The sequence below is a fragment of the Somniosus microcephalus genome, chromosome 1, assembly GCF_052327205.1.
Source record: "Somniosus microcephalus isolate GS21.2 chromosome 1, FLI_Smic_1.0, whole genome shotgun sequence".
Lineage (NCBI taxonomy): Eukaryota > Metazoa > Chordata > Chondrichthyes > Squaliformes > Somniosidae > Somniosus > Somniosus microcephalus.
The window spans coordinates 54,153,663-54,180,422 of record NC_140987.1 but is presented as its reverse complement, the minus strand read 5'-3'; the positions used below and the strand labels follow the sequence as shown (position 1 = coordinate 54,180,422).

Below are 26,760 nucleotides of genomic sequence, written 5' to 3'. Positions count from 1 at the left end.
TTCAGAAGGCTTTCAATAAGGTCCCGCATAAGAGATTAGCTTGTAAAATTAAGGCACATGGGATTGGGGGCAAGGTATTGACTTAGATAGAGAACTGATTGGCAGACAGAAAGCAAAGAGTTGGAATAAATGGGTCTTTTCCGAGTGGCAGGCAGTGACGAGTGGGGTACCGCAAGGATCGTTCCTAGGACCCCAGCTGTTCACAATATATATAAATGATCTGGACGAGGGAATTGGATGTAGTATCTCCAAATTTGCAGACGACACAAAGCTGGGTGGGAGGGTATGCTGTGAGGAGGATGTCATGAAACTCCAGTACGATTTGGACAGGTTGGGTGATTGGGCAGAAACATGGCAAATGCACTATAATGTGGATAAATGTGAGGTTATCCACTTTGGTGGCAAAAACAGGAAGGCAGATTATTATTTGAATGGCAATAGATTGGGAGAAGGGGAAGTGCAGAGAGACCTGGGTGTTCTTGTGCACCAGTCGCTGAAGGTAAGCATGCAGGTGCAGCAGGCGGTTAAGAAGGCAAATGGTATGTTGGCCTTCGTAGCAAGAGGGTTCGAGTACAGGAACAAGGATGTTTTGCTGCAGTTGTACAGGGCCTTGGTGAGACCGCACCTTGAGTATTGTGTGCAGTTTTGGTCGCCTTATCTGAGGAAGGATGTTCTTGCCATGGAAGGAGTGCAGCGAAGATTCACCAGGCTGATACCTGGGATGGCAGAAATGACGTATGAGGAGAGATTGGGACGATTGGGCTTGTACTCGCTGGAGTTTAGACGAATGAGAGGGGATCTCATTGAAACTTATAAAATTCTGACAGGACTGGGCAGACTAGATGCAGGAAGGATGTTCCCGATGGTCGGGGAGTCCAGAACCAGGGGTCACAGTCTAAGGATAAGGGGCAAGCCATTTAGGACAGAAATGAGGAGGAATTTCTTCACCCAGAGAGTGGTGAACCTGTGGAACTCTCTACCACAGAAGGCAGTGGAGGCCAATTCATTAAATATATTCAAGAAGGAGTTGGATATATTTCTTAAGGCAAAAGGGATCAAGGGATAGGGGGAGAAAGCAGGGACAGGGTACTGAATTTGGATGATCAGCCATGATCGCATTGAATGGCGGAGCAGGCTCGAGGGGCCGAATGGCCTACTCCTGCTCCTCATGATCACAATTGTGCCATAATCATCCTATATAAAAGTTCATCTGGGAACAATATGCATGTTTCTCTCTCCACAGATGCTGCCTAACCCGCTGAGTATTTCCAGCATTTTCTGTTTTTATTTCAGATTTCCAGCATCTGCAGTATTCTGCTTTTGCATGTTACAAGAACTTGTATTTATATAACGCCTTTAACCTAGTAAAACGTCACAAGGCGCTTCACAGGTGTGTTATAAGACAAAAAAATTATTAAATTATTTAAAAAAGTTACTAAACTGTTTTAGGATTGTTGCCAAAATGACTGCATAAAACGCAAATTGATAGTTAAAAGTGACGTCGTAGCTCTGAACCTTACCGCCATTTGTAAGAAAAAATATTATTAAAGAGAAATGTAAACTTACTTGGCATTCCATCGTAATACGGATCTTGTACCGTGACATAGCTCATCTCCTGGAAGAGGCCGATCCTCTCCATGTCTGTTTTTCCCGAGTCTCCAGGCATGGTTCCGTTTGGACATAAAACACGAGACCGACACCGAGAACTACTGTAGTTGGCTGGAAAAAGCCTTCGGTCTGGAAGTTACACAGCCTGCAAATCCTAAGGGGGAATTTTTTAAAAAGCGAGTGATTAACATGCAAAACAAGTGTTCATTAGAATTGTCTGTAACAATGTGTGGGTTACATGTTACGTTTTACAAATGTAGTGATTATAATTTCAAAAAAACAATCTAACTTTCTATGCCCGGAAAGCTGACAGTGAATTTTACACCGCGCACCTCCCTCAGCTACACTTCGCCACTGTTTATGGAATCGCATCATATCACCTTGGAGATGTGTAACCCACCTTACGACAGGCGCAGCCACAGGGGTGTTTGTAACAGGACCAGCCGCAATATTCTAATGTGATGTGTGGTTTTACACTGTATAGTTATTTAAAATGAACAATAAAATCCCCTGCTTATGAATTAATTTTAATATTGTTATTAATGCAGATGTAGCCATCCCAGTTTAAAAGATAGAAAAAATATTATTTTTCTCCCCCTTTCATCTTTTGGTTGCACCCGGAGTTACAATGCTAATTCTGTATAAGGAAATGTGGCATCAGAAAGTTTTAAGGCAAGGGGTAGTCCTCTCTCCTCAGTCTTGTTTGTGTGTTGCAGCAGCTCTTTGCCGAGTTCATCGGGAGGGATACGGGCATAAGAGGAGTGCCGATCCCGGGCAACAGGGGCACACTGCAATGTCAGACAGCTGGTCCATCTCGCCGGCCCCATACAGTTGTGGTGACTTATGGTCAGCAGACTCCTACCCTCTCTGGGTGCCATGTAGTGAGGTGCCTCCTGGGTGAGGCGAAAAACGAAATCAAAAACCCAAGGCCAATTCGGGGGAAATAGGGTTACTAATCCTCCTGGATTGCCCAGGAGTCTCCTGGAATGGGGAATGGGTCCCCTGGGTACTGTTGCTCACAGCCCAGGCGATTTTAGCGCTATAAATTTCCCAGCACAGCAGCAGTCCCCCCACTTCGTGACCTCACTGGCTACCACTGCAGCATAGCCTCCGACTTGGTGATGCCACCACCTGGCACTGCAGAAAGTCGGCCCATGCCTAGGGTGACCGGAAACAGAACTGGCTGGCGGGGGGGGAGAGGGATGGGGGTCAAGTTGAGATGAGTCGGGGGAGGGGTCGAGAGATAGCGAGATGGAGCGGGGAAAGGTATAGAGCTAGTGTGAACAGGGACCACGAGGCAGAGGATTGGGGCTTGGTGCTGGGGCAGAGAGTGACAGCAAACTAGGGGTCTGAGAAGAGGGAGATGAGTGACTGGGGGTCAGGAAACAGGGTATTGGGATGGGGGAGACTGGGGAATGGGGATCAGGTGGATGATGGCTCGGGTCGAGAGGGTAACTAAGGAACGGAGGTTGGGGGATTGGTGCTCATGGGGGAGAGAGGAAGACTGGGGAATGGGGATGGAAGCTTGGAGGGTTCAGGCAGAGGGAAAGAGGAAGGCTATGACTGGGGATCAGGAGAGTGAGTGGGGCTCGGGCAGGGATAGATGGGGATTGGAACTGGGGGTTTGGGGACTGGGACTCAGGTGGGTGGGTGAGAGGGAGACTGGGGGGTCAGGGGATTTGTCCGGGTAGAGCGGGGATGCTGAGAGGTAGACTGGGGAATGTGGGGCCCAGTATTTCCTGCAGAGCCAGGAGCAGCAGCAGCACAACATGATGAGTGGGAGTGGTGTCGAGAGAGGAGCAGCCAGTCCCCAGGTGAGTGAAGCCTGGGGACTTTACTGTGCAAAAAAAGTGAACGATTGTTTCCTCTAGTGGGCAAATGGGGAACAAGGGGATGGAGACCAAGGACTGTCACTCGAAGAACCTAGGGGGAAGGAAAAAAATAATTTGCATTTATATAGTGCCTTTTATGATCTCAGGACATAGTCCATATCTCAGGAGGGTAGTGCGTTTGATGTAGTGTATATGGACTTTAGCAAAACTTTTGATAAGGTTTCACATGGCAGACTGGTCACAAAGTTAAAAGCCCATGGGATCCAGGGCAAAGTGTCAAGTTGGATTCAAAACTGGCCCAGAGACAGGAAGCAGAGGATAATGGTTGATGGGTGTTTTTGTGACTGGAAGGTTGTTTCCAGTGGGGTTCCGCAGGGCTCAGTACTAGGTCCCTTGCTTTTTGTGATATATATCAATGATCTAGACTTGAATATAGGGGGTATGATTAAGAAGTTTGCAGATGATATTAAAATCAGCTGTGTGGTTGATACTGAAGAAGGAAGCTGTAGACTGCAGGAAGATATCAATAAATTGGTCAGGTGGGCAGAACAGTGGCAAATGGAATTCAATCCGGAGAAGTGTGAGGTAATGCATTTGCGGAGGGCTAACAAGGAAAGGGAATACACGTTAAATGGTAGGACACTGAGTAGTGTAGAGGAACAAAGGGACCTTGGAGTGCATGTCCACAGATCCCTGAAGGTAGCAGGCCAGGTAGATAAGGTGGTTAAGCATGGTGGCATAGTGGTTAGCACTGTTGCCTTACAGCGCCAGGGACCCGGGTTCGAATCCGGCCTCGGGTGACTGTCTGTGTGGAGTTTGCACATTCTCCCCATGTTTGCGTGGGTTTCCTCCGGGTGCTCCGGTTTCCTCCCACAGTCCAAAGATGTGCAGGTTAGGTTGATTGGCTATGATAAATTAACCCTTAGTGTTAGGGGGATTAAGTACGTGGGGTTACGGGGATAGGGTGGGATATGTGTTGGTGCAGGGGTTACGGGGATCGGGTGGGATATGTGTCGGTGCAGGCTCGATGGGCCGAAATGGCCTCTATCTGCACTGTGGGGTTTCTGTGATTCTGTGAGAAGGCATACGGAATGCTTGCCTTTATTAGCCGTGGCATAGAATACAAGAGCAGGGGGGGTTATGCTTCAACTGTATAAAACACTAGTTAGGCCTCAGCTATAGTACTGCGTGCAGTTCTGGTCACCACATTACAGAAAAGATGTGATTGCACTAGAGAGAATACAGAGGAGATTTACTAGGATGTTGCCGGGAGTAGAGAATCTTAGCTTAGAGGAAAGACTGGATAGGCTGGGTCTGTTTTCCTTGGAACAGAGGAGGCTGAGGGGAGACCTTATTGAAGTGTATAAAATTATGAGGGGCATAGATAAAGTGGATAGAAAGGACCTATTTCCTTTAGCAGAGGGGTCAAAAACCAGGAGGCACAGATTTAAAGTAATTGGTGGAAGGTTTAGAGGGGATTTGTGGGGGAATTTCTTCACCCAGAGGATTGTGGGGGTCTGGAACTCATTGACTGAAAGGGTGGTAGAGGCAGGAATCCTAACCACATTAAAAAAGTACTTGGATGCTCTAACCTGCAGGGCTACGGACCAAGAGCTGGGAAGTGGGATTAGGCTGGATAGCTCTTTGTTGGCTGGTGCGGACACGATGGGCCAAAATGGCCTTCTTCCGTGCTGTAACTTTCTATGATTCTATGATTCTATGACATCCCAAAGCACTTTATATGCAATTAAGTACTTTTGAAGTGTAGTCACTATTGTAATGTAGGAAATGCAGCAGCCAATTTGCACACAGCATGATCCTACAACAGCAATGAGATAAGGACCAGATAATCTGTTATTAGTGATTTTGGATGAGAGATAAATATTGGCCATGACATTGGGGAGATCTCTGTGATATAGGATCATTTACGTTGTTTAGTCTTGCCCACAGTCCTAACACTCGCACAAATCTTCATATCATCCACAAACTTGCAGATTATTCCGTAACAACTTCATCTAGGTGATTAATATAGATAATAAACAGCAAAGCCCTAACATTGATCCCTGCGGGATACCACTGATGTCCACAGCATTGATAACAACTCTCTGCTTTTAGGCATGCAACCAATTCTCAATCCACTTAAAATGAAAATGTAGGATTGTTGGAGCAGCACTCTCTCTTAAACAAAGGTACGAATCTTGTGGTCAGTTATGAAGTGCTCCTCATGTTGCTGGGCATGGTGCCAGACCCTGCACCAGCGCTATGGCCATCTCCCAAAGCATCTTCCATTTTACCTGGAGATCAAAAATGAACCCTGTATACCGGGACACATAAAATCCCCAGATAGAGGGAACAAAACCATACTCAACGTCGCCTTCATACTGATGGTGGCCTTTGTGTTGAGCTGCATCAAGCTGCTTATAGGCCCTCAAATATGTAAACCAAGTGTCACTAGGTGCTGAGGTTCTCTCTGCTCCTGGTATTGCGAAGGATGTGTCTGTGGAACCTTCAATTGGAGCCTAAATTCAGTCATCCAGAGATTTGACAGTTTCCCAATTGCTGCATCTTAACGTTTCTTAAATGATTCCAGTGTTTTCACCTCCACTATATCTGAAAGTCCATTCCAAGTGGTGATTGGTTCTAATATCAGTCCTAAATTTACGTTTTACTAGTTTGAACCTATGTCTCCCTGTCCATTGTTTCCTTTATAGAATTCCAGATGTGTGTTCTCCTAGTATTTCCAATGAGTCCTGGGGTTGTAATTGCATAAAAGGAACTGTCTTTTTTTTCAAAGACAGAAAGAAAAGGAGCAAAGCATAAGAATCTGCAAATGACAAATATGGTGTTGGAGAAAACATAACAAATACAAAGTGGGAAAAATAAGCAATACATTTACTATAAAATCTTCTAACAGTAATAACTCCTTGGTACGCAGACTGCAACATTATTTGTATATTGTGTTAAACAAAATGATGAAGTACATTTTTCCCCCAAAATCTATAGAACATGATGATGATGATAGTCAATGGCTTTGCCTCCATGACCGAAATTCCCCTGCCCGCATCATTGTTGTCAGCTGGACGCGACGCCCCTCACAAAGATGGCCGCCTTAGCAACTGTTTCCGTGGTAACGGCGAGGAGCATCAGGCGACGCCGGCAGCTGGCGAGTCGGAGCAGAGAGATCCGAAGGCTTTTTGTGTAGACGGCGGCCCGTGGATCGTGAACGGTAAAAATGGTGAGTTTCAGTCCTCGTAAAACCACACAGCTGGGCTAATGTGAAGGTCAGAAGTCACAGAAGAGGATGGTTCTGAGGAATGCTGACCATGGAAGTGTCTATATTTTGTTAACATGAACGTTTTCAAAACTGGAGTCACATTTTGCTGTGTAGAAGTATTAAAAATGCATGTTTGTTAATTGGAGTGGGAAAGTTTACAAGCAACCCAAAGAGCAATTAAGTTTTTATTGCCCTCTGGAATTATTTAAGGTATTTCCACACACTGTCTTATAGTGTCAGCCGTGGCTCAGTTGGTAGCACCCTTGCTTCTGAGTCAGAAGGTTGTGGGTTCAAGTCTCAGAGACTTGATCACAAAATCTAGGCTGATAGTTTTGTGGTTTGGTCTGTTACTAACCTATACTGATCAGGAGAGTTCAGAGTTCGATCCTTAGTGTGTAAGGTGTTGGCTCATCTCAGATGGATGTCTCAACAGTGGCTTTAAAGAGACAGACCAAGTTCGTTACCAAAATCACAACTGTGAGGTAGACCAGACTACCTGTGAGCAAGGCCACAGGAGATCAGACAGTTAATGAAAGGTTGAGGGAGAGACCAGAGAAGACATTGTTCAGTGGCTTCTGGTGTACTGAGCGGCATTCTAGTCATGTAATCATAGGAAGCATATTAGGAATATAGGGACAGGAGTAAGCCATTCAACCCCTTAAGTCTGTTTCTTAACTCCATCTACTCACCTTGGTTCCGTAACCCTTAATATCAATGCCTCACAAAAACTTATCAATCTCAGTTTTGACATTTTCAATTGACCTAACCTCAACAGCTTTTTGGAGGAGAGAGTTCCAGATTTGCATTACCCTTTGTGTGAAGAAGTAACATCACCCTTGAACTGCCTAACGACAGTCCACCCGTCACAGCATCATGAAGGGAAATCCTCATGAATATCAAGCTTTTTGTCTCAAATACCATACCTGATGGGTGATGTGTAAGAGCAGAGAGTTTTTTGGGGGGGTGGAGGAGGGGTCAGGTTTACAAGCCACACCTCCCGTATCTGAAGTCCATTCCAAATTCTAATCACTCCTTGTAGGGAGAACTTCCTAAATTTGATATCATGTTTTTGGGTTATGACACTACATCTGTTCTCAGGCTCAGTGACACTGGTCGCTCCCATAAGTGGATCTCATTTCCCCTACAGTCCAGAGCACATTTTTTTTGCCCAACATTTAGGTAAATGATCGTGTCCAAGGATCATAACAGAGAACCCGTACTCTGGCCACTGGCCACTGGAATGCATCACGTGCCACCATGAGAATTTTCTCTTTTCTCTCTGAATGGTGGACTGGATAAATCCTCTTACCAAATCAGGACACAAGTTTTGACAACTTTATTTACATAAAATTCTGTGACAGGAAGTCTCTGACCACCAGCTATCGGTCACACTGGGTTTGAACCAATCAAGGGCCCTGCCTTCTTCTGAAAAGTGTCAGGAAACAGCTGTGAGTCAAATCCACTACCCCTGCCTGTGACCTGTCCTTTGAACTGTGACCAGGGAGTTTCTTGTAATCTGACTGGCTGTATGCCATGCTGGGCAAATTGGAATAGAGCAACACTGTAAGCAGCAAGATGCCCCAAGGGAAAAGTTGTAGACCATCTTTGACAATAGCATAAAATTTGGGATTGCAAGTAACAGGCTCCGGGTTGATTAACATTTCAAACCATCATTGTTTGGGCCAAAACAAATTACGCCTGGTGAAGCCCTTTCCCAGACAACTCGTCAAAACTTAGCTGATTGTTTCTGCTGATGATGCTTGTTTGATATTAAGTTTTAATCCCTTACCTGCTTAATATACATAGAAATACATAGAATTTACAGCATAGAAACAGCCCATTCGACACAACTGGTCAATAATTTATCGGGAATGGTAGCATAGTGGTAATGTTACTGGACTAGTAATCCAGATGCCTGGACTAATGACCTGGCGACAAGAGTTCATAATCCCACCATGGCAGCTGGGGAATTTAAATTCAGTTAATTAAATAAATCTGGAATTAAAAATAAAGCTAGTATCAGTAATGGTGACTATCTACTATGACTATTGTCATAAAAACCTATCTGGTTCACTAATGTCCTTTAGAGGAAGGAAATCTGCCGTTCTTACCCGGTCTGGCCTATATGTGACTCCAGACCCACAGCAATGTGGTTGACTCTTAACTGCCCTCTGAAATGGCCTAGCAAGCGGCTCAGTTGTCAAGAAGGCAGCTCACCACCAACAAGTGCAATTAGGGATGGGCAACAAATGCTGGATTTGCCAGCGACGCCCACATCCCGTGAATGAATTTTTTTAAATGCCAGTGTTTACGCTCCACACGATCCTCCTTCCATCCCTCTTCATCTAACCCTATCAGCATAACTGTCTATCCCTTTCTCCCTTATCTGTTTATCTAGATTTCCTTTAAATGTATCTATGCCATTCACTTCAACTATTCCTTGTGGTAGCTTGTTCCACCTTCTAACCACTTCCTGGATAAAGAAGTTGCTCCTGAAATCCCTATTGTATTTATTGGTGACTATCTTATATTTATGACCCCTACTTTTGGACTCCCCCACAAGTAGAAACATTTTCTCTATGTCTACCCTGTCAAACCCTTTCATAACCTTAAAGATCTCTCAAGTCACCCCTCAGCCTTCTCTTTTCTAGAGAAGAGTCCCAGCCTGTTTAACCTTTCCTGATTGGTATAACCGCTCAGTTCTGGTATCATCCTTGTAAATCTTTCTTGCACCTTCTATATAGGGCTAGAGGGAGCGGTGTCCAAATTTGCAGATACGAAAATAGGAGGCAAATTAAATAATTCTGGGGAGAAAAAAGCTGAAACGGGATATGGATAAACAGGCAAAAAATGGCAGATGGAATTCAATATCAATAAATGCGAGGTGGTATATTTTGGTAAAAATATAACAATTAAACTTTTGGGGAAGGTTGGGTGATGTGGAAGGGCAGAGAGTTTTCTGGGGAGGGGTTCAGGTGTACAAGACATTAAAAGCAGCATCTGAAGTGGAGAAGGCCATTAAAAAAAACTACTGGAACACTAGATTTTATGGCAAGAGGTATAGAATGTAAGTCACTTGTAATGGTGAATCTATATAAAACCTTAAGACCACAGTTGGAGTGCTATTTGCAGTTTTGGGCTCCACTATAGGAAAGATGTTGAGTCAATAGGATGCTGCTAGGGATAAGGAAATATAAATACGAAGAAAGTTTTGGAAAAAATGGGGCTATTTTCATTTAAATATCGGAGATTAAGGGATAATTTGATAGAGGTGTTTAATATTATGAAAGAGATAGGACAGGGAAGATAGAAGTAGACTGTTTCTGGTGGTTAAGTGGTCTAGAACTAGAGGACATAGCTCTAAGATTAAATATGAGATTTAGGACAAAGAGCAGGAGAAATTTTATTTACAGAGTGTTGTGTAGCTGTGTAATGCACTACCAGAGTTAGTGATTGAAGCAGAGACCATGTCAGCATTTAAAAATAGGTTAGATAGTGATTGAAGGAAAGAAGGGATATGGGAACAGGGCAGACAGTGCACCTCCTGTGGCTTTTCCCATGGAATGTCAGGACAAAGCAAATTTCCTTCAGTGTATTAGTGATGCTCTGGATCTGAGTTTCTGGAGTTCCTGAAGCTCCATCTAATGGTAAAAGTGTGCAGCTACAGGCAAAACCGTGTCAGAGAATGGTGATGCCCAAATAAGGAATGTTCACCATACACAGAAAATATATACAGATAAATTAATTTGTTTCAATCAATTTATTTCAGCTGCCACTTGATTCTGAAGATTTGTTGTTTCGAATAAAGGGGGGAATTGAGTTGGATGGAATCCTCAACAAAACAGATGGTGAGTAAATTACTTATTAGATCCATTTTTAATTTTTAAATACATCTGTTTACTTTTTGAAAGGGAATTATTTTGCATCATTGAATAATATAGAAATTTTTAACACCTCTTGGGTAATGCTAAGATTTTCTGCACTAAAATTCTGTAAAAGAACTTTGTTATTTTTAACTCAGACTACCAGCTGTTCTGGGGAATTCCAGTCTCTTCGGGCTAGCCATTTTTCAAAGTATTTTAGGTCACAGACTGTGTATTTAAAGAAAAGTTGCCCCTTTGAGAAATCTCATTCATCAACAATGATCATGTGTCCTTTCTAATTGAGTGACAGTCTCACAATCTCATTGCCCAATAATAATCGTATGAAGATTCTATTCCTGCCACCGGTTTTCTTGGTTACATCTAATCATGTTATTGACTTGATTGTTTGATTGACGAGGCTCTGAATCAGTGCTTGTAATGGTCAATCAGGTGAGGTTGTGAATTCAGCAGGTGCCTGGCTCATAAGAACATGACAAAAAGTCAAGGACAAGAAATATCCATTTGATCTACCAAGCTCTTCCCTTTTATTGGCCCAGAAATTCGGGTCCCAACGTGTGAGTATGCACGGGGTACTCACGTGTCAGCCCAACGAAAGTGCCGGTTTCGTGCATGCACTGCGCATGCGCGGGAAACCGGCACCTCCGTTCCCCTGAAAGAAGGGGTTGAGAGGTGGAATGCGGCGCCAGAGAGGCAGCGCGTGCGCATCGAACTTACTTTTTTTTGCAGGTTTCTCCGGGAGGGTAAGTCTCCAGCAGTTACACTTTTAAAAAGCAGTTGCAAGGCCTGCTTTTAACAAGGTAAGTGGTGAATTAATTAAAATTAAAACATTTTTTCCACAGGTGTATTATTTTTTAATACTTTAAAGAAAGGTAAGTTTATTTTTAGCCCCATTAGAAAATGTAATTAATTTTTCTAAATTTAAATTATTGTTTAAAATAGTTATCTCATGTAATTTATAGTTATTTTAAAAATGTGATGTTTTTTAAAAATTTATTTGAAGTTTTAGTGATGTTTTGGGGCTTATAGTATTTATTGGTTTTGACAGCTCTTCCTGTCAAACTTATGAATGAAGCATTCCCTGCTACCATTGGCTCTCCATGGCCCACGTGATCCCAGGGGACGCATCGAACTAACTGCGCCCCTGGGATACGCAAGCACTGCGCGCCGGCAGTTGGAGGAGGCCCAGGATCGGAATCCCACGTGGGCCCACAGCTCAACGGCCGGCGCGCTAGGTAAGTGCAGGTCGGGGGCTTGCACCTGCGGGAAGCCTCCAACCCGAATTTCTGGGCCATTCCAACTCACCCAGTCTTGCCGCCAGCAGCATCTTGAACCCTGTTAACTGAAAATGCTGGAAGCACACAGCATGTCAATCAGCATCTCCGGAGAGAGCAGACAAGTTCACAATTTTTTTTCTATTTGTTCCTGGGATGTGGGTGTCGCTGGCAAGGCCAGCATTTATTGCACAGCCCTAATTGCCCTTGAGAAGGTAGTGGTAAGCCGCCTTCTTGAACTGCAGAGGCCAGTTAAGAGTCAACCACATTGCTGTGGGTCTGGAGTCACATATAGGCCAGATTGGTGATTTCCTTCCCTAAAGGACATTAGTGAACCAGATGGGTTTTTATGACAATCCGGTAGCTTCATGGTCACCATTACTGATACTAGCTTTTTATTCCAGATTTATTTAATTTACCAAATTTAAATTCCCCAGCTGATGTGGTGGGATTTGAACTCATGTCTCTGGATCATTAGTCTAGGCCTCTGGATTACTAATCCAGCAACATAACCATAATTTGGGTGAGAACCCTTCTTCAGAACTCCTTTAACACCTTTGGCCTTGACTACTGAGGGCTGTGCCACTTTAAGTGGAACAAAGGGTGAGATGTGTAAGATATCGTCTTGATATCTCAAATAATCATCAGATTCGGACTCTGGTATCAACGGTCAACTCTCTTTATTTCAGATATTGCAATAAACAAGCAGACAATACATACGTCTATGTGTCTACAAGCAAACAGCTTATTGGGATTACACAGCCCTCCAGTTCTTAGCTCTAGTCCAGGTGCTTCAAGCTGCTCCACTTCTCAATCAAACCTCTTTATTATATATTATCACATAAACTACTTCCTTCTCATTTCATAATTCTTGCCTAATTTGGGCAAATGTGCAGGTCAGCACATTGCTCCAAAGACCCCTCACCACTCGAAATCTACTTTGCAAAGCCAGACAGATCAGGAATATGCTTCTAGCAAAACCAGACTGTTCAGAAACCGAACAGAAGCAAAGATCATCAAGACAGTTTACACAGGAAGATAGTGTTAGAAGCAGCTGATCTAGTTAGTGTTTAATCACATCATGTGCTGATACCAAACAGAGACAGTTGCCCCAATATTTACGGGGAGGGTGCAGGGGAGCACGGTAGCACGAGGGAAATCCGGCAGGTCCGGGGATGCAGAGACCCTGCCGAATATAACGTCGCGATCGCGACGGGGCTAGAAAGAGGCCACGATCGTCAGAGGGGAGGCCGAAGGCTTCCTTGAGTGGCCGGGGGAAGCCTTGGGAAACCCAGCCGGCAGCAATTAAATTTAAATCAGGCTCCCAATTGCAGTGGAGCCTGATTTAAGTACAATAATGCTGTGTGCCGCCTCTCCAAGATGGGACACTCGCACGACATGAAACCCAACACGGTAAAAATGGTAATGGGCACATATGCGCGGGCTGGGGACGCGTTCCCCATTTTTTATAGTCTATAGGCTGGGACAAAAACATTTTGTCTAATTATTTATTTTAAATAACAAGTTATGTTATTTTTTAAATGGTGAGAGATTGGGAAATGTTGGTGTTCAGAGGGACCTGGGTGTCCTTGTACACGAATCACTGAAAGTTAACATGCAGGTACAGCAAGCAAGTAGGAAAGCAAATGATATGTTGGCCTTTATTACAAGAGGATTTGAGTATAAGAGTAAAGAAGTCTTACTGCAATTATATAGGGCCCTGGTGAGACCACACCTGGAGTATTGTGTACAGTTTTGGTCTCCTTACCTAAGGAAGGATATACGTGCCACAGAGGGAGTGCAACGGAGGTTCACCAGACTGGTTCCTGGGATGGGGAGTGTTGTGTATGTACCTTTAAGAGAAGAACTGATTTTATACTGCAGTACCGGCAGTGACCACACCTGTATAAAAAGCCCAAGCAGGCTTCTGTACTTCAGTCTGACGTTTACTCTCTGGTCAGTAAATACCTGTTTTATTGTTCTCCCGCGGTCCGTGTATTATTAAGGCGCGGACTCTACAGTGGCGACGAGCAGGTTCGAACTCACCTGCAGTACTGCATCACCTCACGGGTATCTTTCCCTGAGAAGAAGCTTCTTGGAGGTCAAAGTCAGAGCAATGGGCGTCGACCGCGGGCAGCCGCCCAAGGAGCTATCGGAGTTCGGAGAATTGCGGGAGAGGCTGTGGAGAGCTGGGCTTGGCTCCCCAGTCAAGGTGTTCCAGCAAATCGTGCTGGTAGCAGGTAGTGCGCTGACCCTTCCTGACTGCGGCGGGCTCGAGCTCGATCGAGCGGCTCTGCGAAGGGGCCGCACAGCGTCGCCGGGAGGAAAGAGAGAGAGAGAGAGAGGGTGGAGCGCAGAGGGTCGGTGCTCAAGAACCGGGCAGCGGAGCGAAAATAAACGAGGGGAAGGAAAAGTGAGACGCGCCAAAGCCGCGGGTCGCCGCCATTACCCTGTAGAACGCTAGGAGCAGCGTGGCAGCAAGGGGAAGAAGGAAAAGCGCGGGAGGCGCCATTTTATTCCATTGGGGAAGAAGGAAAAGCGCGGGAGGCGCCATTTTATTCCATTGGGGAAGAAGAAAAAGCGCGGGAGGCGCCATTTTAAATCACCCAAGATGCCGAAGAGTGGCAGTATCACTGCTTTCGACAACGAGGTAGAAGACTGGACCACGTATGTGGAAAGAATTGAAGTGTACTGCAATGCCAATGAGGTGGCCAATGGAAAGAAGGCGTCGGTATTATTAAATTTAATGGGCGCGAGAACGTACGGCCTATTGCGGAATTTAATTACCCCAGCTAAACCAATGGAGAAAAGTTTTGAAGAGATTGTTAATATCTTACAGGAACACCTAAACCCTACACCGCTGCTGATAGCAGAAAGATTCAAGTTCCATAAAAGAAACCAGCACAGAGATGAGAACAATGCTGACTATTTTACAGAACTACGCAAGTTATCGAAGCACTGCCAGTTCGGAGCAGGACTGGCAGACACCTTACGGGATAAGTTTGTCTGCGGGCTCCAGAGTGAAGGAACCCAGAAACGACTACTTTCGGAAAAGGACCTGACGCTAGAACATGCTTTCAGCGTGGCAGTATCCTACGAAGCAGCAGCACGGGGAGCTGTGGAAATACAACAGAAACCACAAGAATACAGCGCTAACGAAATGGCGTATGGAGCAGAAAAGTGCTATCGCTGCGGCAGAACAACCCATGATCAGAAGGACTGCTGGTTTAAGGACAAAGTATGCAGGCAATGCGGGAAAATGGGACATATAGCAAAAGTCTGCAGGTCGCGAAAGAAAACCAACACTACAAGAACTACTAAGGAAAAGTACAAGAAAGTAAAAAAAAATGACAGACAGTAGTTCGGAAGATCAGGAAAGTGATAATGACTCCGGGAGCAGGAGACTAAGTTGTCTAAAGTTACACAACGTGATCGCAAAGGAGGATCACCGAACCATTTGGGTCACCCTCATGATAGCAGGGTCCCAAGTAAAGATGGAATTGGATACAGGATCAGCCCTAACTGTCATGAATCGACGAGACTATGAGTAGCTATTCTCACACATACCCTTAAAGGACACGTCCATTGTATTGAAGACATACACGGGGCAAAAAGTCTACCCCAGAGGAAAAATAAGGGTGCCAGTTAAATACAACGGCAAGGAAACATAGAAACTGTATCTATATATACTACAAGATGGAGGACCACCATTATTGGGACGTGAATGGATCCGAAAAATACAATTGGATTGGCATTCCATTCAGGCGCTAACTGTGACTGACAAAAAGGATGATGACGTCACACCTGGACGACTGTCACAAATTCTAACTGACGCGAAAGAGGTGTTCCAACAAGGACTTGGGACTCTAAAAGGAGTAAAGGCAACGATAAAAATCGAAGATAACGCAAACCCAAAATTTTTTAAGGCCAGACCGGTGCTATACGCGATCCGCCCAGCCGTTGAAGCAGAACTGGAGAGTCTGGAGCGTTCGGGTGTGCTGTCAAAGGTGGACTGGAGCGAGTGGGCCACACCCATCATTCCTGTAATGAAGAAATCATTGAGCAGCACGCCTGGGGAGCCAAAGAAGGTTCGCATCTGTGGGGACTTCAAGGTAACTGTGAACCCAGTCGTGCACACAGTACAATATCCACTTCCACGGATAGAAGATATTTTCGCCTCACTATCTGGAGGGAAACGCTTTACGAAGATTGATCTGGCCCAAGCGTATCTACAAATGGAGGTGGAAGAAGCATCTAGGAAATACCTCACGATAAACACTCACAAAGGCCTTTACCAGTACAATCGACTGGTATTCGGGGTAGCATCAGCCCCGGCTATTTGGCAGAGGGCGATGGAACAAGTCCTGCAAGGGATCCCGGGGACCCAGTGTTATTTGGACAACATCCTGGTTACGGGCAAAAATGACAGTGAACACCTTGCCAACTGGAGCAGGTGCTCACTAGATTGCAGGAATATGGGCTACGAGCCAACCGCCCCAAATGCGAGTTCTTCAGGAGACAAATCTCGTATTGTGGCCACATGATTGATGAGGAAGGGTTGCATAAGTCGCCAGACAAGATTGAGGCTGTAGTCAAGGCTCCAGCACCGGAAAATGTGTCACAACTGAGGTCGTTTCTCGGGCTGGTGAACTACTACCATAAGTTCTTGCCGAATTTATCTACAATTCTGCACCCACTGAACGCCCTGCTGCAAACTGGAGTAACATGGAAATGGAGTGATGAGTGCAAGCGTGCCTTTCAGAAATGTAAATGCCTAATCACTTCAAAAGAAGTATTGGCCCACTGCAACCCAACACTACCGATTCGGTTGGCATGTGATGCGTCTCCCTACGGCATTGGAGCGGTGCTGTCGCACAAATTCCTTGACGGTTCAGAGAGGCCAATAGCCTTTGCGTCACGCTCGTTAACCTCAGCCGAGCGTAACTACGCCCAGATTGACAGGGAGGCCCTCAGCCTGGTGTGGGGGGTGAAGAAGTTCAATCACTATCTGCACGGGCAGAAATTCACCCTACTGACTGATCATCAGCCCCTGGTCTCCATTTTTAACCCAAAGAAGGGCGTTCCGGTGATGACAGCGCAACGGCTGCAAAGATGGTCACTTTTTCTCGGGGCACATCAGTACGACATAGAGTACAAGGGTACGAAGCAGCATGGAAATGCTGATGGGCTGTTTCGTCTACCGTTGCCTACGGTAGAGGAAGCACCTGCAGTGGACCCTGTTGAGATATTCCATGCGACCATCGTCGAATGTCTGCCTGTTACAAACTCAAGTATAGAGAAGGAAACCCGAAATGACCCGCCACACTCTCGGGTCTATGATTTGACGGTGAAGGGATGGCCAGCACATGGCGACTCACTGTTGCCAGCATTCTCGCCAAGGAGAGAACAGCTGTCAGTGTGCCGGGGGACCTTGATGTGTGGATCCCGAGTGGTAATTCCACCCAAGTTGAGAGACTGAGTGCTCAATGAGCTTCATGAGGGTCATCTGGGAGGGGTAAAAATGAAAAGCCTAGCCAGGGCTTATGTGTGGTGGCCGGGAATCGATAAACAAATCAAGGACCTGACCAAGAGCTGCTCAGGATGCCAGAAAGTCCAAAATGCACCACCACAGGCCCCTCTACACCCATGGGAGTGGCCCTCATCTCCATGGCAACGGGTACACATTGATTTTGCTGGTCCATTTATGGACTCAATGTTTCTAATCGCCGTGGATGCCCATTCGAAATGGCCAGAAGTCATCAAAATGTCCTCCACCACCACGGAGAAAACTATTGCAGTCCTATGGACCATCTTCGCCAGGAATGGCTTGCCAGAACAGATTTGCTCTGACAATGGGCCACAGTTTGTGTCCGAGGATTTCCGGAGGTTTCTGAGGAATAATGGGGTGAAACATTACACATCTGCCCCATATCATCCAGCCACAAATGGATTGGCTGAGAGGTTTGTTCAGACCTTTAAAAAGGCAATAAAGGCGATGTATAACGACGACATACCACTAGAACACAAGGTAGATAATTTCTTGTTTGCTTACCGGAATGCGACACATGCAGTCAGCAACCAAGCTCCAGCCATAATGTTCTTAAACTGAAGGCTAAGATGTCGCCTGGATTTGCTCAAACCAAACATAAGACGAGATGTTGAGGATAAGCAATTCCAGCACATCAACGAGAAGCCAACCAGGAGCTTCAAGATAGGACAACCAGTCTTGGCCCGCGACTACCGAACAGAAAAATGGCAGCCAGGAACGATATGCGCACAGCAGGGACCACTAATGTACACAGTGGACGTTGGAGAGAGCATCGTGAGACGCCATGCTGACCAGATTCTAGAGTCACAGGAACAAGCCAAACCTGTAGTGTATGTACCTTTAAGAGGAACTATGTTTTTGAAGCCCCTGTATACTATAGTACCAGTAGTGACCACTCGGGTATATAAGCCTGTATAGAGTCTTGTGTAGTTAGTTCACCTCCAGACTTTGTTCAGTAAACACTTGTTAAATCAACTCCTGCATTCCGTGTCTCCATTAACACATGGGTCTAACAGTGGCGACGAGTTAGAAACGAACTTACCTGCAATTCGGCAGCACCTCAAGGAGATCAATTCCTCAGACGAAGGTCGAAGCCAGAAGCAAGAAAAAAAAACAAAAAAAAAACTGTGGTTTCACCAGCTAAACGGGCTGGTGGCAGGTAGTGCACTGATCCTTCCTGGGCTGCGGCGGGCTAAAGCTCGATCGGGTGGCTCTACAACGGGGCCGGGCAGCGAGTCGGGAAGCAGAAGCAAAGAGAGAGAGAGGGTGGAGCACTCAGGGCGCGGCCGGTGCTGCAAAGCAGGTCGGCGTTCAGACCGAGCAGAGGGAGGGGAAAGTCCCAGAGGGTCCGCTCCATGACGGGAACGGTTCTCCAAGTAACGGAGAAACTATTGAAGCGATATATAAAAAAAAATAGAAATACCGCGAAAAGCTGCAGGTTGCAACGGGAACCGTGGAGAACAGCGTTGGCAATAGCGGCAGCGGCGGGAAAGCACGGGAGGCGCCATCTTAACTCGGCGGGGAAGAAAGAAAAGCGCGGGAGGCGCCATTTTGATCCATCGGGGACGGAGGAAAAGCGCAGGAAGCGCCATTTTTGATTTTCAAGATGCCGAAGACTGGCAATATTACTGCTTTCGATAGTGATATAGAAGATTGGACCACATATGTGGAAAGAGTGGAGGTATATTGCAAGACGAATGAAGTAGCGGATGATAAAAAGGCATCGGTACTTCTAAATCCGATGGGCGCAAGGACATACGGACTGTTACGAAACTTGATCACTCCAGCCAAACCGATGGACAAGAATTTTAAGGAGATTGTTGATACCTTACAGGAGCACTTAAACCCAACACCGCTGCTGATAGCGGAACGATTTAAATTCTTCAGGAGGAATCAGCACAAGAATGAAAGTAACGCTGATTACCTCACCAAATTATGAAAGCTGTCAAAGCACTGCCAATTCGGGGCAGGACTGGCAGATTCTCTATGAGACAAATTCGTCTGCGGTCTCCTAAGCGAAGGAACACAGAAAAGACTACTTTCTGAGAAAGATTTGACACTGGACAAGGCTTTCAGTGTGACTGTATCATACGAAGCAGCAGCAAGAGGAGCTGCAGAGATACAGCAAAAGCCACAGGACTTTGGCACCCATGAAATGACACGGGGTTTCGAGAGATGTTATCGCTGCGGCAGATCCACCCATGACCAGAAGGACTGCTGGTTCAAGGACAAAGCATGCAGGCAATGCGGAAAGATGGGACACATTGCATGTGTATGCAGATCTGGAAAGAAATTCGCTGACAGTAAAAAGGTCAATAAGGAAAAGTACAGAAAGGTACAAATGATGACGGACAGTAGCTCCGAAGACCAGAAGAGCGATAGCGACTCCGGAAACAAGAGACTAAGCTGTCTCAAATTACATAATGTAATTGCCAAAGAAGATTACCAGACCATTTGGGTTACCCTCACGAGAGCGGGGTCCCCAGTCAAAATGGAGCTAGATACAGGATCAGCTCTGACCGTCATGAGTCGACGGGATTACGAGCGGCTATTTCCGCATATACCTTTGAAAGACACATCCATTACCTTGAAGACATATACGGGGCAGAAAGTATACCCCAGAGGGAAAATAAGGGTGCCTGTTGTATACAACGGCAAGGAAATACAGAAGTTGTATTTATACGTTCTGCAAGATGGTGGTCCACCGTTGTTGGGACGTGAATGGATCAGAAAGATACGTTTAGACTGGCACTCCATTCAGGCACTGACGGTGACCAGTAAGAAAAAAAATGATGATGACGTCATACCTGGACGATTAAAAGAAATCTTGGCTAACGCCAAAGAAGTGTTTCAACAGGAACTAGGAACCCTGAAAGGCGCCACCGCCTCAATAAAAGTGGAAGATGCGGCAATTCCCAAGTTTTTTAAGGCAAGGCCGGTGCCATACGCAATTCGTCCAGCCGTCGAGGCAGAGCTGGAGAATTTGGAAAAAGCAGGCGTGTTATCCAAGGTAGATTGGAGCGAGTGGGCAACACCCATCGTCCCGGTCATGAAGAAAACGTTGAATAATGATAAATCTGAAGAACAGAGAAAAGTTCGCATCTGTGGGGACTTCAAGGTGACTGTAAACCCGGTTCTTCACACGGTACAGTATCCTCTTCCGAGGATAGAAGATATTTTCGCCTCACTATCCGGAGGGAAACGTTTCACCAAAATTGACTTAGCACAGGCATATCTACAGATGGAGGTTGAGGAGGCCTCTAAAAAGTATCTCACGATAAACACACACAAAGGCCTGTACCAGTACAATCGACTGGTTTTCGGAGTGGCATCAGCTCCAGCTATCTGGCAAAGAGCTATGGAGCAAGTCCTGCAAGGGATTCCGGGGACTCAATGCTACCTAGATGACATCCTTGTAACAGGAGAAAACGACAACGAGCACCTTGCTAACTTGGAGCAGGTGCTCACGAGGCTGAGAGAACGGGGCCTACGAGCAAATCGCCCCAAGTGCAAATTTTTCCAGAAACAAATATCATATTGTGGCCGTGTCATTAACGAAGAAGGGTTGCATAAATCACCTGAAAAAATTGAAGCGGCCGTAAAGGCCCCAGCGCCTGAAAATGTCTCACAATTAAGGTCGTTCCTGGGATTAGTAAATTACTATCATAAATTTTTACCAAACTTGTCGACGGTTCTGCACCCTCTTAACGCACTGCTACAAGCGGGAGTAGTTTGGAAATGGAGCGAAGACTGTAAACGTGCCTTCCATAAATGCAAAGGCTTGATCACGTCCAGGGAAGTGTTGGCTCATTACAACCCATCACTGCCAATCAGACTGGCGTGCGATGCATCCCCTTACGGCGTGGGAGCGGTATTATCGCATAGATTCCCTGATGGCTCGGAGCGGCCGATAGCTTTTGCGTCACGCTCATTGAACTCAGCTGAGCGTAACTATGCCCAGATCGACAGGGAGGCACTCAGCCTGGTGTGGGGGGTGAAGAAATTCAACCATTACCTACACGGACAAAAATTTACCTTGTTGACTGACCATCAACCCCTCGTCTCCATATTCAACCCTAAAAAGGGCGTTCCCATTATGACAGCGCAAAGGCTACAGAGGTGGTCCCTTTTCCTAGGGGCACACCAATATGACATAGAATACAAAGGATCAAAACAGCATGGAAATGCTGACGGTTTATCGCGCCTACTGTTGCCAACGGTCGAAGAGGCGCCTACAGTGGACCCAGTGGAGATGTTCCACTCGACCATAGTAGAATGTCTACCGGTGACAAATTCTACGATCGAAAAGGAAACGCGAAATGACCCGACTCTCTCACGAGTCTACGATTTAACGGTGAAGGGATGGCCAGCACATGGCGAACCACTGTTGCCAGCATTCTCGCAAAGAAGAGAACAGCTGTCAGTGTGCTGAGGAACCTTGATGTGTGGATCCAGAGTGGTGATTCCACCCAAACTCCAGGATAGAGTGCTAAAGGAGCTTCATGAGGGGCATCTGGGTGGAGTGAAAATGAAGAACTTAGCCAGAGCGTTTGTGTGGTGGCCAGGTATCGATGGAGACATCGAAGAAATGACCAAGAGCTGTCTAGGATGCCAGAAGGTCCAAAACGCCCCACCACAAGCCCCTCTACATCCATGGGAGTGGCCCTCATCTCCATGGCAAAGGGTACATATCGACTTTGCTGGTCCATTTATGGACTCAATGTTCTTAATCGCGGTGGATGCACACTCCAAGTGGCCGGAGTTAATAAAGATGTCCTCCACCACCACGGAAAAAACCATCACAGTATTAAGGACCATATTCGCCAGGAATGGGCTGCCTGAACAGATCTGTTCTGATAATGGACCGCAATTTGTATCCGAAGAATTCAGGAAGTTCTTAAAAAACAATGGGGTTAAGCACTACACGTCCGCCCCATACCATCCCGCCACCAATGGATTGGCTGAAAGGTTTGTCCAGACCTTCAAGAAGGCCAAAAAGGCCATGGGTAATGAAGACATAAATCTACAACATAAGGTAGATAACTTCTTGTTTGCGTACAGGAATGCAACACATGTGGTTACAAACCAAACCCCCGCCATGATGTTTTTCAATAGAAGCCTAAGATGCCGGCTGGATTTGGTCAAGCCAAACGTCAGAAGGGATGTAGAGAACCGGCAATTTCAAAGCATAAATGAAAGGCCAACTAGAACCTTCCAGATAGGTCAACCAGTTTTGGCCCGGGACTACCGTACCGAGAAATGGCAGCCTGGAACTTTTTGCACACGACTAGGACCGCTGATGTATACCGTGGACATTGGAGAAAGCATAATAAGGCACCATGCTGACCAGATCATAGAGTCATCCAAAAAAGGACAACCTGCACCACAACTCTATACACCTAGTGATGAAGCAGAGCTACCCATTGTATCTACCTCCGATCCGGTGATACTGGAACCAGATGAACCCGACACTGGCATTGAAGCTGAATCGACCTTGCCAAAAGAACCTACTACACCACCGAGGCGTTATCCGGACCGAGTCAGGAAGCCTCCAGAGAGACTGAATTTGTAATTGATTAACTTCAGCAAATGTGTATATTATTGTTCTTGTAAAAATGTTATTTAATGATTACTTAAAATGTTATGTACTATTTATCTAAAAGGGGAAGAATTGTAGTGTATGTACGTTTAAGAGGAACTATGTTTTTGAAGCCCCTGTATACTGTAGTACCAGTAGTGACCACTCGGGTATATAAGCCTGTATAGCGTCTTGTGTAGTTAGTTCACCTCCAGACTTTGTTCAGTAAACACTTGTTAAATCAACTCCTGCATTCCGTGTCTCCATTAACACACGGATCTAACAAAACCTATACCACGAGCATGTGCACCTGGTAATGAACCCGAAGTACAGATTGCGTCTACCTCAGAAGCAGTGGTATTGGAAGCTGACGAACCAACCAATGACAATGAGCCAGAATCGACTCCACCGCAAGAACAGGATACTCGAGAAAGGCGCTATCCAGTCAGGATCAGGAAGCCTCCTCAAAGACTGAACTTATAAATAATTATTTCAGTTGATGTATATAGTACGGAGAAAATTGTAATTGTAATTAGTTATTATTTAGTTGTTAAATGAATGTTATGTACTGTTTATCTAAAAGGGGAGGAATTGTTGTGTATGTACCTTTAAGAGAAGAACTGATTTCATACTGCAGTACCGGCAGTGACCACACCTGTATAAAAAGCCCTAGCAGGCTTCTGTACTTCAGTCTGACGTTTACTCTCTGTTCAGTAAATACCTGTTTTATTGTTCTCCCGCAGTCCGTGTATTATTAAGGCGCGGACTCTACAGGGGGATTGTCCTATGAGGAGAGATTGAGTAGACTCGGCCTATATTCTCTGCAGTTTAGAAGAATGAGAGGTGATCTCATTGAAACATACACAATTCTTACAGGGTAGATGCAGAGAGGATGTTTCCCTGGTTGGGGAGTCTAGAAACAGGGGTCTCAGTCTCAGAAAAGGGGTTGGCCATTTAGGACCGAGATGAGGAGAAATTTCTTCACTCAGAGGGCGGTGAATCTTTGGAATTCTGTACCCCAGAGGGCTGTAGAGTATCAGTCGTTGAGTATATTTAAGACAGAGATCGATAGATTTTTGAATATTAAGGGAATCAAGGGATATGGGGATAGTGCAGGAAAGTGGAGATGAGGTAGAAGATCAGCCATGATCTTATTGAATGGCGGAGCAGGCTCGAAGGGCCAAATGGCCAACTCCTGCTCCTATTTCTTATGCTCTTATGTTCAGATGAAGAAGGCCCTGTTACATTGCTGGCTTTTTCCTAACACTTTTATCTTGTGTAAACAGCTTGACAACAGTTTTCTGCTGTGTAGCCCAGGTCTAATATTAACCTCCATCATGGCAAATTGCTTACCTATTACGTCTCCTGTCAGACTGGACAGTAAGTGTCAGACAGACCAGTTTATCCAGGGTAAACTACTGCTTTGTTTAAAAATAAAGTGATATTTATTAAAGGCAAATTGTGTCGAACAAACTTGATTGAGTTCTTCGATTAGATAACGGAGAGGGTTGATGAGGGTAGTGCAGTTGTTGTTGTGTATATGGACTTTCAGAAGGCGTTTCATAATGTGCCACATAATAGACTAGTTAGCGAAATTGAAGTCCATAGAATTAAAGGGGCAGTGGCAGCGTGGGTATGAAATTTGCTATGAGACAGAAAGCAGAGCATAGTGATGAACGGTTGTTTGTCAGACTAGAGGGAAGTATACAGTGGTGTCCCCCAGGGGTTGGTATTAAGGCCGAAGCTCTTTTTGATATATATCAATGACCTGGACTTGGGTATAGGAGGCAAAATGTAAAAAGATTGCAGATGACACAAAACTTGGAAATGTAGTTAAAGTGAGGAGAATAGTAGCAAACTTCAGGAGGACATAGACAGACTGGTGAAATGGGCAGACACATGTTAGATGAAATATAATGCATAGAAGTGTGAAGTGATGCAATTTGGAAGGAAGAATAAGGAGATGCAATATAAACTAAATGGTACAACTTCAAAGGGGGTGCAGGAACAGATAGATCTGAGGGTTCACTTACACAAATCTTTGAAGGTGGCAGAAAAAGTCTGTAAGAGAATTTGAATCTGACACCAAATATGGTTGCAACTTAAAACTTTTATTGTGTTCAACCAAGTATTGACACACCATGCCGCTGAATTTGGCTCAGTAGCGCCCGTTGTTTGTGGGCTAGGTGCGGGCCGTGCCGGATGCCATCTTGGCTCTGGCATTAGCGCGGGCGCAGGGAGCTTGTGCCGGAAGTATGCAGAGTAGGCAGATCATGATGTCAGTCAGCGTTGCACAGAGCAGGACAAGCTGCGGGAAGAGGGAGGAGGAGAAGGCGGAGATGGGCTTTCAGCAGGAGGCCATGTCCTCCAAGAGTGTTCTGGGAGCAATACTCTGACCTGAACCTCAGCGAGGAACAGTGTGTCAGATGTCTGCACTTCAGCAAGGACATCCTCACTGAAATCTACCACCTGCTGCAGCCACAACTGCAACCTCAGAGCAGGGCGAGGACTGCATTGCCAGTGCCTGTGAAGGTGACGGTGGCCATGAACTTTTATGCGTCGGGTTCCTTTCAGGCTGGAGCAGGAGATATTTGCAACATCTCCTAGATTTCTGTGCACTGTTGCATAAGGGAGGTAACTGAGTCTCTGTATTCCAAGAGAGCTGAATATATTTCCTTCTCTCTGACTAGAGAGTAGCAGGCGGAGGAAGCATGCAGCTTCGCAAGGATTGCAGGCTTCCCCATGGTGCAGGGCGCCATTGACTACACGCACGTCACTTTGCGGGCGCTGCATGTAAACTCTGAGATGTACCAAAACCGAAAGGGATTCCACTCCCTTATTGTCCAGCTGGAGTGCGACCATACTCAGTGAATCATGAAGGTCAACGCTCGATATCCTGGCAGCAATTATGATGCCGTCATTCTGTGGCAGTCCGCTGTCCCATTTGCATTTCAGCCACCACAGTAAACCAGAAGGTGGCTACTGAGCGACAACGGCTATCCATTCACAACATAGCCCATGACTCCGGTGCGTAACCCACACATATGTGGGCAGCATTCATACAATGAAAGCCATGCGCCCACACAAAATATCATCGAGCAGACCATTGGCATACTGAAGCAACAATTTTGCTGCCTGAACCGCTCTGGAGGAGCCCTGCAGTACTCAGCAGAGCGGGTGTTGAGATCCTGCACAACCATGCCACCAGCCATACGGCGACCAACTGAGGAGCAGGAGGAGGAGGAGGAAGAGTATTCCATCACACTTCTGACTTGTGACTTGTAGATGGTGGAAAGGCTTTGGGGAGTCAGGAGGTGAATCACTCGCCGCAGAATACCCAGCATCTGACCTGCTCTTGTACCCACAGTATTTATGTGGCTGGTCCAGTTAGGTTTCTGATCAATGGTGACCCCCAGGATGTTGATGGTGGGGTCTGCAGTGATGGGCATTGAATGTCAAGGAGAGATGGCTAGACTCTTGTTCGAGGTGGTCATTGCCTGGCACTTGTAGGTAAGTGATGGGGGTGTGGTGCATTGAGCAGTGTGTGAGGCTAGTGGTGCAGTTGGTGGGATATGGTATTTAAAGATTATATCACTGACCTTGACCACTCGTGTGAGATCATTGAACTTTTTGCGTCACTGCATCCAGATCCTCGGGGATTGACTTCTGACATTGACTGCCATGGCTACCCACACCCACTGCCTTCTGAGAGTTTGTCTAGAGGGCCTCCTGGCCTCCTGTGGATAGAGGACCTCTCTCCTCCAG

The 26,760-nt window shown here is 45.9% G+C and overlaps 2 protein-coding genes across 3 annotated transcripts in view; one reads left to right on the top strand and one right to left on the bottom strand.

Annotated features, from left to right (window-relative positions):
* The window catches only part of cfap96 (cilia and flagella associated protein 96), an 83,233-nt gene extending 81,274 nt beyond the window's left edge, over positions 1–1,959 (bottom strand). For both annotated transcript variants that reach the window (XM_085981418.1, XM_085981427.1), the window contains exons 1-2: positions 1,898–1,959; positions 1,567–1,762 (exon numbers count right to left, since the gene is read on the bottom strand). In XM_085981418.1, coding sequence (XP_085837544.1) covers positions 1,567–1,666 — 100 coding nt within the window. In that variant the 5' untranslated portion in view covers positions 1,667–1,762; positions 1,898–1,959. The remainder of the gene's footprint in view (positions 1–1,566; positions 1,763–1,897) is intronic.
* A 4,593-nt stretch (positions 1,960–6,552) lies between these two features.
* The window catches only part of LOC147124084 (ufm1-specific protease 2-like), a 182,098-nt gene continuing 161,890 nt past the window's right edge, over positions 6,553–26,760 (top strand). Inside the window, exons 1-2 of the mRNA XM_085981408.1 lie at positions 6,553–6,675; positions 10,484–10,562. Coding sequence (XP_085837534.1) covers positions 6,673–6,675; positions 10,484–10,562 — 82 coding nt within the window. The 5' untranslated portion in view covers positions 6,553–6,672. The remainder of the gene's footprint in view (positions 6,676–10,483; positions 10,563–26,760) is intronic.